Here is a 15394-nt window from a genome sequence, read left to right as displayed (position 1 = left end):
GCCACTTGTGGTTTCCAGTCAAATATGAAGAAATCACACTATCACGCTTGAATTCCATCACGAATAACTTTTTTTCTGGAAAATTCTCACCAAAATGCTTTTGTACGCTTGTAAACAATATAATGAGCTGTCACTGGAAAAATTTTAACAGCTGTCGGACGAGTGGCTTAGAAATGACAGCAGTCTGAAGTAGGTTGCGGTTTTTTCATCTCACCCTGTATGTCAGCTACTTCCAAAATTCTTTCTTCGAAGAAGCTGGAAGAAGATGACACTTGGACACCATTGTATCTAAGGCCACAAGCTCCCATCTAGTACTTAGTAAGTCTGATTTAAAAATCGCGATAGGCTTTCTCACTGGTCCCAGTAGTATCAGGTATCTATGCTCAAGATGGGATAGATCGATAGAGACAATTAAACATGTACTATGCAAATCTACCAAGCTATGTAACAAAAGACGTCGGGAATTTTTAGAATATAGATACCATCATCATCTTCAAGTTTTTTAAAAACATTTCCTGGCTTGGCAGGTTACCCCGCTAAATATAATTCTCTTTATTAACTCTTTCTTCTCTTTCTTGACCTAAATGTTGAATTTTGAAAATTTTAATATAGTTATGACATTGTAGAGTTTTCCGTTCCCGAGGATTTTTGAGTACATTGTGCTTTACTAACTTCCAACATTAAATGCAAATACATTATTAAACCTTTTTTAAATGGTTGCATTGCTCAACTCAGGCTCTCAATGGATAGAACTTTTTTTGCCATAAATTATTTTTTTAAAGTAATGTTATTATTATTCCACTTACAGGAGTTCTGCCCTGTGGCTTAAAGAGTTATTTATTTTCATTGTTTTTTTTTTTAATATAGTGAGGATTTTTTTCTCAGTTGTAAACTTAGGAATATGAAAATATTTTAATATCTATTTTTATTTGCATATATATTTTAACAGTTCATAAATTAATATATGAAATTTTCCAATTTTCAGATAAAGCCAACGTTTAGGTCTTCAGCAGGCAACAACAAGAAAATAACTTCCACTAACAAGTGTCACAAATAAATTGCAAAATATGGATCGCAAAGCGGAATTAGAACGCAAAAAGGCCAGATTGGCCGCTTTGCGTGAAGAAAAGGATAGACGTCGCCGTGAAAAGGAAATGAAAGACATGGAAGAGCTTGCTGTGCGAAATAATGATAAGGATCAACGAAAGTAAGATAAATTGCTGACAATATCAATGAACTCTAATTCGAATATTTCTCGTTTTCAGAGACTTGGATGAAATGCTTTCATCATTGGGCGTTGCACCAGTTTCCGAAGTTTTGACTTCGTTGTCTTCAGTGAATTCATTAAACTCAGATAATTCTAATACCCAAACACCAGATGCCAGTTTACAAACAAATATGAACGGACCCAGGTATAAAGTTGTGAATTCATATTTTTTAGTCAAGTTTTTATAATATTCAAATATCTTTCAGTGCTGGCAAAAAACCCTTAAATTTGAGTGTTTATAATGTCCAGGCCACTAACATTCCCCCAAAAGAAACTCTTACCTATTCTAAGCAAACACAAACACAAAGCACCGGTGGTCATGATCGTGATGGTACGTATCTTCATGTTAATATCTTATCTCTCTATTGGAGAAATTTATATATATACACTGTTAATTGTTTTCTATTAATCCCGTTGGCGTTAAGTTATTCTAATTGGTTTTATAAATTAAGCGAATGCCTTGCAAAACAAACTACAATTTCTTTCAACTATTGTTTGTGATTAATCTAAGAATGATATAATTTCTAATTCTCTTTCACCTTGTAAATCCATTAGTTAGTTATTTTTAATTTATATAAAATTAGCAAAAAAAAATCATTATCATCTTTAAACACATTCTTTTTTGGAAATGCCAACAAACTGAAAAAATCATCTATGGTCCTAGCAATGTTATTCCAGGGGCGAAATTCTTAGTCCCTTCTCCAACAGAACGTTTGGCAGTCGTTCTTTTTTATCCGTACTTCCTTTAAAATATACATTTTATTCTATTAATTCCAATATGTTGGCAAAGAAATATGTTGCATTTTTTTGTATTGATTTCCTATCACTATTTCCGAATACGTAAATTCTCTTTTGAGGAAGACATAAGTTTGTTTTTACCCCGAAACTTAAGTTCAAGGTAACACTTTCAATAGTTAGTATAATATTTTGTGATCATGAATGCATCTATAATTTTTATTATAACAACGAATTGGATAAATTGTTACACTAAAAGTGAAAAACAATCTCTCAATCAAAATTCTTTAAAGAAATTAAGAAAATTCGTATTAGAAGTAATGGAGCATGTAGAATGTTTAGTTGTCATTATTAGATGAATTCAGAAAGTTTGCAATCTTTTTATATTTTAAAGTAAAAGCAAATGAATTTAAATTCTATTTTCATTTGTCTTTGTTATCACACTTGTAGATATAAGTTTGTGAATCTTGAAACATCTTAATTATTTAATTAATATCATTGTCCACAGAAAAGGACAGCACAATGTGGGATAGATCAGTTAAACTTCTTGAACACGGTTTGATGTTTTAATTGAAATGCCCACGACGTTATATTCTCCAAACATTTTTGATTTTTTACAAATATAAAAATATATTAGATCTGCAAAAATGGCTCTCCCTGTTGGATCTTATACAAACTCATTTCCCGTTATGTTTTGTAATTTGGTTAATTCTAACAACATCTGGCAGCTCATTTTATTTTACCATGTCCAATTTCTCCCAAATGTCAAGAACCACTTTTAAATTCTTTGGAGTGTGATTGCATAACCTCAAGTGTTCCCTGACAATCGACAATGATAAAAGTAGGACTTTGTTGCAGGTACCACATACAGCTTGAAAGTTCAATAGACGATATAAAATATCTATGATATTTTTATGAAGTTTTCACAACTTTGAAGAATGTCCAGTGGGAATTGATGGATTGATCGACTTAATCATCCAGTGGATTTACACTAGGCTCGTACATGTACACGTACATGCATATTCACGTACATGCATGTTTAAGTCGTCTACGCAAGCCACAGCTATCTGCGACGAAATGAAAAGTAGGAACAGGGTCCTCAAGGCGCTAGCTGGCAGCACTTGGGTTGCGGACATGTAATCATTGTTGACCTCTTACAACGCGATAGGTCGGTCTAGTGCTACGCAGTGGAAGCACATCCAGACCAGAATGCTGTCTCAGATGCTATCAGCAATTACAGGATGAATGCCGTCCTCGGAGTCCACCCCTATCCATTGCAGTTGAGGAAGGCCAGCTGCCTTGACAAACCAGGGTATTTTTGGCGCAATTACGTTCAGGATGGTGTAGTCGTTTCAATTCGTATTGTGCACGAATTGATGAAAATGTGCGTGACGCGCTGCACCTCTTTAATTGCACAGGCAAACCTACCCAACTCACTTTAGAAGATCTCTGGCTTCAGCCCGTTAAAGTAGTCGAATTTTTAAACCTGGAGCTTAAACTAGATTACCAGAATACAAACATCCATATGTACTACTACTACTACAATAACAACAACCCTAGGCTCGTTAGTTTACCTGCTTCACCAGGAAGAATTAAGTTATTTAAAATAGTAGAGATATAGAAACAGACCAAGCCAGGGAGTGCTTTTAGTAATCTTCAAAAAAATGTTGAGATCTGAGAAGAGCGTTCTATCACCCACATGAGAAGAACATTAAAGTATCTAACTTCTACTACCGAACAGCTTTTGTCTTTTATTTGATTAGATGTTTAATCGTCTCTACCTATTCTTCATTCCCACATAGGATATCTAATTCCAATATGGCCACCACGTTTCTTAAAAGAAAATACTAATTGAAAGAAGGTAGCAGGTTATTTTTTTCGAGATTGCAGGCCAGATTGTCTTGTCCTAGAGACTTTGCAACCGATGCCTCTGCCAGCTTCTTCGATGAGAATCTTTTTGAATCGGATGACGTAATAAACATAATAATCAATCGACTGGGAAACACCTCGAGCTAATTCGTCAGCCATTTTAGTCCCCACTATATTTCTATGTCCTGAGACCCAACAAAGCTTAATGATTTCATGTAGGGGTTTCTTGCGGTCAAGAAGGGTTCTCGATTTGATTCCTTTTAGTATGCATAGTAGGTGTCCAATCGTCTCTAACTCTTCTTCATCATCCCATAGTTCACAGTAGTCAGGAAAACTGTTATCCCATTTTGAAGTCAAATATCATATACTAGGGTTATTGCACGTGGGCAGTTGACCCAGAGTCTCAATCTTCTCTGGGATTACACCAATATCATTGGTGTGATATAATCGGCATGAGCCGCCAGCAAAAGTTCCTAGGCGAGAAGTTGTCATTACCAATCCATTAACTTCTGTTGTCTTTGTTAAAATTAATTAAATTGTATAACTGGCGATATTCAAATCTGTCAATTGTGCCAACTAAAAAGAAACTGTGAATTGCCTTAATAGAAAATTTTAGACTTTTTAGACAAAACGCCAATATAGATCTACTATAGTTTACTATCACTAATAACAATTTAAAATTACTACACATTATTTAATCTACAATCTAATAAACAAATCTCTCAATAATTTTAATTTAATCCATCCTCTTCTTTTTATACACAAATTGGAACATTATCTTTTGTCCCCCATAAAGCAACTCTACGTACGTTTGGCATGTATAATCCTATTTCTATTAGATTTTATTCTTTTTGAATGTTTTAATTGTGCTAGCAATATAAATTTATTGTATTTTAAATATATTAATATATCTATATGAAAATCGTAGTGAAATAAAATAACAAATACAGTTCTTTCTTGCCACTCCTCACCTCTGTCAGGATATATGGAGGATTGGTGGAGACCACGCAAAGGTACTGGTAATTTTTACTAACTTTTATATATTACAATTATCTATCTTCCTTTTGACTACGAAACAACAATGAGTTTATTATTTTGTTTACTCAATGCACATTTATTTGTTTCGATTAAGATTTTGCATAAATTAATTATGTTTTTATCTTCTTTTTCATGGTAAACACATCACAGTATGCTTGTTATTATATTGATGACAAAAAAGACTTGTATGCCACCATAAAGTATTTTTATAGCACTTATTTTTAATTTTGTGTAGACAAGAAAAGTCAAATATAAATCTACGTGGAATGAATGAAGGATTTATAATGAATATATATTTTTTCCTCACTTCTAAGGAGATATTATTTTCAGCGAATTTGACATATGACAGCTTCTTCACTTGGAGACCAGAAGTCCATTGTGGTTATACTGAAAAAAAGGATTTAGATTAAACCCACCACATTTTTGGGCCTATTAGATTTTCATCCTTTCTACTAAAATCACTAGAAAGGTTAATCGACGTTGAAATCAAATCTCATCTACGATCGGGGAAGATCAGCATTGCTCAACACGCCTAAACCACGCTGCATGACGTCGTTGGTTATATCGAGAAAATCTTTAATTGCTCATGTTTCCCTTTTACAGCCTTTCTCGGCATTGAGGTTGCCTCTTAATTCACGATTGCCTCAAGTGTGACATTCGAAAATCTGTATATCATTGCTCCTCACTGATGTTATGCTCTGTAGCAGTCATCAACTCATGTATAGGGGAAAACTCCGTTAGAAGATCGGTTATAAATGATATATTGAAGGACCTGGAACAAACCGAAGGAAATTCGTGGCTTACGCTGACGACGTAGTTCTGCTGCCGAAAAATGCCTGTAAACAATTTCAGATCTAATGCAAGGAGCTCTTGTCAAACTATCTAGGTGGGCACTTGGCAACGGCCTAGGTATGAACCCATTTTAAACGGATCGCGTTATCTTTACGAGAAAACGGAAACTACGAGAGTTTTCGCCACGGAGTCACATTAAGCCTATCTTCGGAAGTCAAATATCTTGGTACTGTTCTTGACTAAGAACTAAATTGAAAGAGGAATATTGAGGAGCGTGCTCAGAGGGGCTTATCGCACTCTTATTATCAAATGGATATATGAGTCGATTGTCCGTCCGATTTTGACATATGTAGCGCTCAAAAAGTTCTTAAAAGAGAAGCATTTAAAAAGTAGCATCATTACAAATTACAGGTGTATTTAGGAGTACACCCCAAGCTGCACTAGACATCCTACTTAACTTAAATCCCTTAAGTCTATTTGTAATGGAACAGACATCCAGATGTGAAAATCACAGAACTTGAACAATGGCTTAGTCAGTCCTTTGGACTTTCTGTTATTTTAAGGCATGTGGCGAACATAGGAGTGACCACATATCATCTAGGCTCAACTTTGAATTTCTGGACATCCATATGCCTGACAGGAACATCTAGACCCTGAACTGCCACCGATGGTTGAAAGATGGAGAGTGCGACGGTTGACAGGGTCTTGAACGAAATCCTGAATATCAGAAACTCATTCAAATCAAAACAACAACTGGAGAGTATTCCAGACAGAAATTTTTGATATAAAAAAATCCATAGATCGATCTACTGGCAAACAGAAACAGTGAACAGAATGTTCCGGTGGCTATATATGTCGATGGCAGTTTGCAGTTTGGAATGCACTGGAAAAAGTTAATTCGTCTATTAAGCTTTGTTGGGTTCCAGGACATTGCAACATCTCTGATAATGCTTCAGCAGATGAGTCAATCGATTTGGAGATCGAGAACTTGAGGTACCCTTGTACCACTTCTTCTGGTTGGACATAATCACTACTCTGTGAGATTTCAACTAAACTAGCTAAATGCAATGTCTCTAAGAAAATTTAGACCCAACAAAGTACATATAGGACCACGATATCGTGTATCGCCGTTATATGGTATGGTATAGTACCGTTATATGGTACCTCCCGATATTCAGAATTTTGATGATTTTAGCCACATTTTCAATGGAATTGTCTGAAAATCCACAGAAGGAGTTCCTTGTGAGTACTTTATCCCCTGGAAGAGAATTATTGACATCGGTCCACAATATCGTATACCCCCATATAACGGCACCCCTCGATATTCGATGTTTTGATGATTTTAGCCACATTTTTCAATGGAATTGTCTGAAAATTCTCACAAAAAGTTCCTTGAGAGTACTTTATACCCTAGAGGGGGATTATCTATATAGATTCACTATATCGTTTAGCCCCCGTATAACGGCACCCTCCGATATTCGGTATTTTGACGATTTTAGCCACATTTTTCAATAGAATTGTCTTAAAATCTACAAAAGGAGTTCCTTGTGAGTACATTACCCCCTGGAATAGAACTGTCTATATAGGTATACAATATATCCCCGGTTTCTCCCGATATTCGGTATTTTGATGATTTTATCCACATTTTTCAACGGAGTTGTCTGAAAATCATTACAAGGAGTTCCTTGTGAGTACTTTATTCGCTAGAAGAGGACTACGTCTTCGTATAGCCCCCATATAACAGTTTTCATTTGAGCGGTATTTTCCAACAGATTTTTTTTAACATTTTTCAAGTTTCTTACAAACGCCGGAGGGTATAAATAGTTCTTATCTGCCTTTTTACTTGTTATACCCTACACCACATAGTGGTAAGGGTATTATGTCTTTGTGCATTTGTTTGTAACATGGAGAAGGAAACGAGATAGACCCATAGTTACTTTTGAGAACCTTCATAGAATCACTTTCTGAGTCGATTTATGCATGTCAGTCCGTCTGTCCGTCCGTCCGTCCGTCTGTCCATGTATTCTTGTGAACAAAATGCAGGTCGCATTTATTATCCGATTGAGATGAAATTTTCCAAACAATATTTTTTTGGCCCAAGGACGAACCCTATTGAAATTGGTGAGAATCGGATCAAATTTAGATATAGCTCCCATATATATCTTCATCCGATTTCGGGTTAAATGTGCACCAAATATCCACTATCAGTCCAAATTACCTGAATTTTGGCACACCCAACCGAGTTCGGCCTAGAAGCAAGTATATCAAATTTGGAGAAAATCGGTTCAGATATAGCTATAGCTCCCATATATATCTTTCATCCGATTTGATCTTTAAGTCCCTCACATTTCTACTATGCACTCCACAACCGTGATATTTGGTACCAGGTATTAGATGGAGCACAGAAATAGCTGTTTTAAATTTTATCGAAATCGGTTCAGATTTGGATATAGCTCCCATATATATCTTCATCCGATTTCGGGTTAATTGACCACCAAATGGCCAATATCAGCCCAAATGGCCCGAATTTTGGCACATGTGACCGAGATTAGCCTTAAAGCAAATACAACAAATTTGGAGAAAATCGGTTCAGAAACAGCTATAGCTCCCATATATATCTTCATCCGATTTCGGGTTAAATGTGCACCAAATGTCCACTATCAGTCCAAATTACCTGAATTTTGGCACACCCAACCGAGTTCGGCCTAGAAGCAAGTATATCAAATTTGGAGAAAATCGGTTCAGATATAGCTATAGCTCCCATATATATTTTTCATCCGATTTGGTGTTTAAGCCTCTCACATTCGTAATATGCACTCCACAAGAATGATATTTGGTACCAGATATAAGATACAGCCCAGAAATAGCTGTTTGTAATTTTATCGAAATCGGTTCAGATTTGGATATAGCTCCCATATATATCTTCATCCGATTTCGGGTTAATTGTGCACCAAATGGCCGATATAAGTCCAAATGGACTGAATTTTAGTACATCGGACCAAATTCAGCCTAGAAGCAAGTATATCAAATTTAGTGAAAATCGGTTCAGATATAGATTTAGCAACCATATATATGTTTCATCCGATTTAGAGTTTTAGTCCTATACATTCGTAATATTCACTCCACAACCGTGATATTTGGTACCAGGTATTAGATGGAGCACAGGAATAGCTGTTTTAAATTTTATCGAAATCGGTTCAGATTTGGATATAGCTCCCATATATATCTTCATCCGATTTCGGGTTAAATGTGCACTAAATGGTCAATATCAGCCCAAATCACCAGTCTAGAAGCTAATACGTAAAATTTGGAGAAACCCGGTTCAGAGATAGCTATAGTTCGTAAAATGCACGATAGAATTAGATAGATTTTGATTTTGTACCAAATATCTCATAGAGCTCTGAAATGCCCTGCATAAACCTTTTTACGAGAGCTCTACTAAATATGCATAGTGGTGTAGGGTATCATATAGTCGGCCCCGCCCGACTTTTGAGCTTTCCTTACTGGTTTTTTCATCTATATTTTCCCGTTTCCGAGTTTCCGAGTGAAGTGGTTGTTATATGGCAATCGAGTATCCTTTAACATAACCTATCCTACACTTTGGCTTTTCGAAAATAGTTCACATTGCTACTTTCATTTTAGAATTTTACAACCAAAATCCGATTAATGAAAAGTTAAGTTACTTATAATCTAGCATATGCCTCCAATCTAAATAGTGGTGGCCAATTTAAATACACCTTAAATAATGCTAAGTATCAGTATCAGACTACTTACTTGGACCCGTCAAATTCATAAATCCCATGGTATTCATTCATTTCATTCCAACACAAAACAAAAAAATTATTTGACTTTTCTTATGAACTATATTTTGTGAAAACAATTCCTTTAAGTATTTGTAGAGTAAAAAAACGTCTAAACAATGTGTCTATATTAATTTGCTAATTTATGAAAACATTCTTTTCTTCTTCTTCTATTGTTGCTTTCTTTTAGCTCATACTACGGACTATTATGGTGAGTTTTATTGTGTAAAATGCAATGTAATAAATGTGTAGAAACGTTTTTGTTTTCCTAAATTAGAAAATTGTGAGATAGAATTTACTTCATGTATAAGTGTGTAGTTTAGGACATGTTTTTACATTTTTAATAGTTTAATTTAACATATTTAGTTTTAGATGTCTTTAAAAAGCAAACAACTTTTTTGTTTCGTTTTAATTTTTCCATTACTTTCGAACTTGTTAACCAAAAATGAAACTTGGCCAAGAACAAGTCATCCAAAAAATCAGTGACATTTCAATATTTTAATTATGTTTTTTTTTTTCATAATTTATTTGTATATATTTGTAATAGCGAGCAATAATTATATCACCAAGTATATTTTTTTTCTCCACCCATTTTTTTAATTTCAATATTAACGAAAATGTATTTATTCTATTTTTAAGTGGATATTTTATTTATAGAAAACAAATGCCACTTTTTAAGTTCACCTAAATAAGTTGTAGAGTGTTCATTATTTTTTCTTATTTTTAATTTTAATTTCTTAGAAATAATTCTAGTTTTAAAAAAAATCTAACATTATTACGGCTACCCTTCCAAACTGAACAACTAAATAATCATTCATTAATTATAGGTGTTTTTTAATTATTTTTTTCTAATTAAACACTTGAAAACCTCACTTGTGTTTAACACAATTCCCGTTATGTTTATATCCATAAATAATTCACAATCACTTTAGGGAAATTGTTACTCAAGTATTAGGGTGGGATTAACAAATTTAAAAGTTATTTACTTGCATGTTGTTTTTTTTTTAAGAAAAATTCTATGGCAATTGCTACACCATTTTCATGTGTTATCCCAGAAATCCTATTTGAAAGTCAATGTATTTTAATTACAATTTTACTTATTCTCCTTGAACATTAGAAACATTACATTGAGTGGCGAGTCTTACTGCAACGCAACTCTTCCAGTCAACATCTCCGAGACATTTCATTTCATGAAATTTCCGGAGCAATGTTTATATATCACTCGGAAGACGTGGTACAAGAACGGATTCATCGAGATCTCGATCTCCAGATCGATTGTAAGGAATCCACGTCTACCTAATTCATCTGCTGATTCATTGCCAATAGATTTAATGGTACAAGAATTCAGTATTTTCAGGGCTGCTTGACTCTCGACATTTATACAGGGTTGCCCATATTTGACGGACCCATCTGGCAACGCCATAACTTTTGACAGAGATGTCACATCGCTTAATGACATACCGCGTTTGAAGCGTCAGTCCAAGCAGATTTTTACCATGAACCAATACACGCCACGCGAGCGCTCTGAAATAGTTGAAATTTACAAGAAGTCAATTGTGAAAACTCAACAGAACATTAAAAAAAGTGAGAAGTGCGCCTTCTAAGAACACCATTAAGCGTTTATACGAAAAATTTTCGACTGGTAAGGCTCTTTCTAATCCGAAGAGGCCAAGGGGATCGGCCGAGAACATCGCTGCCGTACGAGCCAGTGTTGAGAGGTTCCCAAGAACATCCCAAAAACGCCGTTCTTAGCAGTTGGGCATGGCTCGGTCCACTTTACAACGGATTATTCGCATTGATTTGCATTTGTTAATTGACGCAAATTTGTTTAATTGACGCAAAGAATGTTGCCGGCGGACAAGCCTCGTCGATTGGAATGGGCCCAAAGGTCCGTCAAATATGGGCAACCCTGTAGTCGCCGGACCGTACAGTTCAATGATTTTGTTTGCCATCAGATCTATGGCTTTTGTGTAATAGCAAAGATTTATACCTAGAATACTCTGATATTCAGACTGTCGCAGAAGACCCTCGCAACCGGCTCACTCTCACATTCAAAAGTGGGCTGTTCTGTGTTAAGATGTCCCTGTCAGGTTTAGGTGATATGTAGTCACTGGCTTTGATCCGCCCTCATATTTTTCACATGTCTCAAAATAACAAAGGACTGACTGCGCCATTGTTCAAGTTCACTGAGTCGTAGGGTGCACCTAGCTACCTCTTCCTCTTCCTCTACCTCGATTCGATTTCCTCTTTTTCCTGGCAGTCTTTTTAGTGGCAGTTGGACCCATAGATTTAATCTCAAGCTCGTCTTTTCTTGCTTTGGAGGGTGGTATCTCCGGCACTGGCACTTAATAGGACTTTTTTTAAGTCTTCTTTGTTCCAGTCGCCTTCGTTTCATGGGTTTCCCGAAGCCCAACTGGCTTCACCATTGTTCTGCATGTGCGGATCCTGCTTATCGGGAGTTCTCTTAGAGTTGCTTTAGGATACGTTCTGACGAACTTCGGGTTCTTCCTGATAAGCTGCTACCCTTATCAGTGAGCTTCGATGGATCCCCATCTTATGGGACTACAGTAGTTTACTGCTCGCCGACATGCCCTTTTATCCCTCATCTTATTGGATTTGGTGTTGGGCTTTGCCTCCTTATACTTCCATTGCCTCCTGTTTTGATAGTGTGGGCCTGTCAGTTTTTATTGAAGAACTTGTATTGAGGCCGCTAGAACTATTCGGGTCGAGTACATTGGAAGTCAGCCCTGATTAGAGGCGAAGGCATGGACTACCGTGTTATCCATGTCTTTCTCCCCCTCAGACAGGGGGGTTTCCCAGAAGTTTGCAGCCCCAAAGGATAAAACTAATCAAAGCCTAACCATGAATTCACCGTGAAAATACAACGCTGTTGTCAGCTACAAGTGACAAGTGGTAGGTTGTTTAATATTTCTCCTTCCATATGTCATCGTCGCTGTGAAGGGACTGTGGTCGACCATGGCAAGGACTCGGCAACTAAATCTAATATTCATTGAGGCGCCCAGGTATCAAAGAAGGTGCGTTAGAATACAATCCTACAACAGTGATGGATACGTAGTCGAATAACAACACATCGTTAGGGGATCCTCTTTGGGGTCCAGCATAGAGGTTTTACTATTTTAGGAGCTCATCAACATCATTGGCACCCGGGTATTGAAACCGAGACCCTCCATCCATCCAGACTAACAATCCGCGACTGGTACACAGTCTACTTTTCGCGACTTCGCAACCTGGGAATACGTCCGATAGCAATCAGCTATGCTCCCCGAAGGCGGAAGATACCCTCTGCCAATAGTAGATTAGATTTGTTGAGGAAAAGTAGTGAATTTGTTCTTATTCTGACGGGGGATCGAGTTCTGAAATAGGTATGCATGAAAAGTTTCACTCGGATCAGCCAAAATGATGGATATACGTGTTGGGCTAAGTCGAACATTGAGAGAAAATGTCGTTTTAACTTAAATACAATAAATATTTAAAAGGAATTAAAACTTTGTAAATAACTTTCTTTCTGGAAATACATGTTTAATGGTGTAGCGCCGCAATTGCATTTTTCGTTCTATTTATCTACATCTTTACACAAATACTTAACGTTTAGCTAGAGCTAGTTCAAAACTTTCTATGGGGTTCAATCTTATTTCTTTTTTGCATAAATATTTTCTTTTTTTTAATTTTCATTTCTTTAAATCAAATTTGTTTTTGTTTTCTAAACTTAAATCTTCTTGAAATTTCAAACAACAACCAAAACAAAACCAAACAATCAATCAAGAACAACAATGTTGCAACTTCTTTCTTTTTTAATTTTCTATTTTTCAAGATGAATACAATCTAAATCCGGGTTTAGAATGGGAGGATGAGTTCACAGGTAGGTACTCTTTTGAAATTTGTCTCCACAGTAAACGGAATAAATCGACATGAAGCAAAATAGGAACGTCAAAATTCTGCGTTTTGATATAAAGCAAAATTGAAAAAGAAAACGGAAACTTGAATAATGTGGAAGCCTCTCTATTTTTTGGGTAGTTTTGATGAAGGAACAACAAAATTTTGGGTTTCCTAAAATATATATTACAACCTTATCATAACATTTCAAATAATAAAAATAACATGCACTCTCATTACCTATCCAAAATAAGGAATAAAGAAATCTTCAAAACTAATTTTATCTTCCAGTAGGTATCATTACTTTTGTATATGTCAACCTTTTCACATCACCAACATTTTTATCTGTGTTAATGCTTTTGTAAATGTTGTCGTCTATTTTTCATGACTACTTATTTCTGCATTGTCTTGGCTTTTATTCGACTGATTCATGCATTCTGCACGAATTTGTTATGTCCCAATGAAATATTTCAAATGTAATTTTTTAAGGAAATATAAAAAATGTGAAGCATTTTTAAGATATGTGTACGGATTTTAAGAGATTTGCAGGTTTTAGTCGTTAATGTTTAAATGGACTACGTAAATGTCAAATGTGAACGGAAATATAAATGTTTTTACTACCGTCAACCCCAAATTGGCTTTGAGTTTTGTAATAGTTAATTTAATTAAAAGTGTTTTATGTCCATTCGAAAAGATGTTTTTACAAGAAGAGAATATGTAGCAGGTGGCAGTTGGAATTCAAAGCCTTGCTAATATGCTATTGTGAAAAACGTGCGGATTATGATTAATGTAAATTTTCAAATGCTATTGTAATGGGCATCAGGTGAGTTTCATTGGTGTTGGTAACTTCTTAAAAAATAAAAAAATATATTAAAAATGCTTCAACATTTCATAAATTTGGACATTTAATTATTTATACTTAAAGATATACATAAACATATTTCTAATCACATTTAAATATGAAGCATGCATTAACACAGCTAGTCTCTCTCTATCTCTCTCCTTGTTTTTTTTTTATCGTCTCATAACACCTGCTTTACACAAATAAAAAATGTGAATAACACAAAATTTTCAGCATGAAGGGATTTCTTCATATAAATGTACATACCAAAATTGAACAGCTCTTAAGATTATGTAGTTATGTGTGGGATACGCAGACAGTCTCCGTCATTCGATATCGGAAAATTTGAAGGGAGGGGATGTCTGGTATCATAGACGACCTCAAGGTCGTCCCATAAATGTACTTTCAAGGTCTTCTCAAAGAACATCGTGAGGTCTTTTTAAAGACCTCTCGTAGAACATTTCGAGTTCATATCAAAGAACACTGCGAGAACTTCTCATAGATGATCACAAGAATTTTTGTTTTTTTTTGTTTTTGTGTTACATAGTTGACATGATCATCTCTTTTGGTTCGTCCGAGGATCGTTCGAGGATAATATATATTCAGAGTTTAGCAGGTTTATAAGTGTTCCATAGGTGAAAGGAAAAAAAAATATCTCTAGGGTTGAGTTTTGCCTTGTTAAGGCGAAGATCATATGTTTTATGATTTATGTGTTTGTTTTCTCTTTCGAGACGAGCTTAATGATCAGGAATTTGCAGTGAAAAGGAAAGCCAGATAGACACTATCACACACTCACCACTATGCGACGCGTTTCGCCGTTGGTTAAGCGGCTCATCAGGCATATTTGGTGTGGATGATGGCTTACAAGGGCCGTTCTCTGGAAAGTAGTATTGCAAATTAGCATATGCGAATTATACACTAGAAACTCTCCAGGTTCGACTCAAGTTCTATTGGCAGATCTTTTTCACAGCAATGGGTTGTTTTCGAACTACATATTGGTGTAAATTTTCTCGGCCGCGGTCACACCTGCACATGATAATTACACATAAAATAGCTAACCCATTTGTCTTCTAAAGCTACGATACAAAATTAAAACATATATTCCCTATGTCTCTTGATGTTGGAAACTTTTCAATGTATGGTATATTAAATGTGTCA

General features: G+C 35.5%; 1 protein-coding gene across 18 annotated transcripts in view; it reads left to right on the top strand.

The window, feature by feature from the left end:
* LOC101888373 (cytoplasmic dynein 1 intermediate chain) overlaps positions 1 to 15394 on the top strand; it is a 34946-nt gene that overhangs the window by 2213 nt on the left and 17339 nt on the right. For 4 of the 18 annotated variants that reach the window (XM_059119198.1, XM_020037862.2, XM_059119197.1 and 1 more), the window contains 6 exons: positions 986 to 1207; positions 1266 to 1412; positions 1474 to 1598; positions 4822 to 4884; positions 9692 to 9712; positions 13334 to 13381. In XM_059119198.1, coding sequence (XP_058975181.1) covers positions 1068 to 1207; positions 1266 to 1412; positions 1474 to 1598; positions 4822 to 4884; positions 9692 to 9712; positions 13334 to 13381 — 544 coding nt within the window. In that variant the 5' untranslated portion in view covers positions 986 to 1067. Of the gene's footprint in view, positions 1 to 985; positions 1208 to 1265; positions 1413 to 1473; positions 1599 to 4821; positions 4885 to 9691; positions 9713 to 13333; positions 13382 to 15394 lie in introns of those variants that run through there. The other 14 variants (XM_059119202.1, XM_059119201.1, XM_059119199.1 and 11 more) reach the window with 7 other exon arrangements.

Source organism: Musca domestica, unplaced genomic scaffold (assembly GCF_030504385.1).
Source record: "Musca domestica strain aabys unplaced genomic scaffold, Musca_domestica.polishedcontigs.V.1.1 14, whole genome shotgun sequence".
Taxonomy (NCBI): domain Eukaryota; kingdom Metazoa; phylum Arthropoda; class Insecta; order Diptera; family Muscidae; genus Musca; species Musca domestica.
Note: the sequence above shows the minus strand (reverse complement) of the source record. Positions and strands in the feature narration are given on the sequence as shown.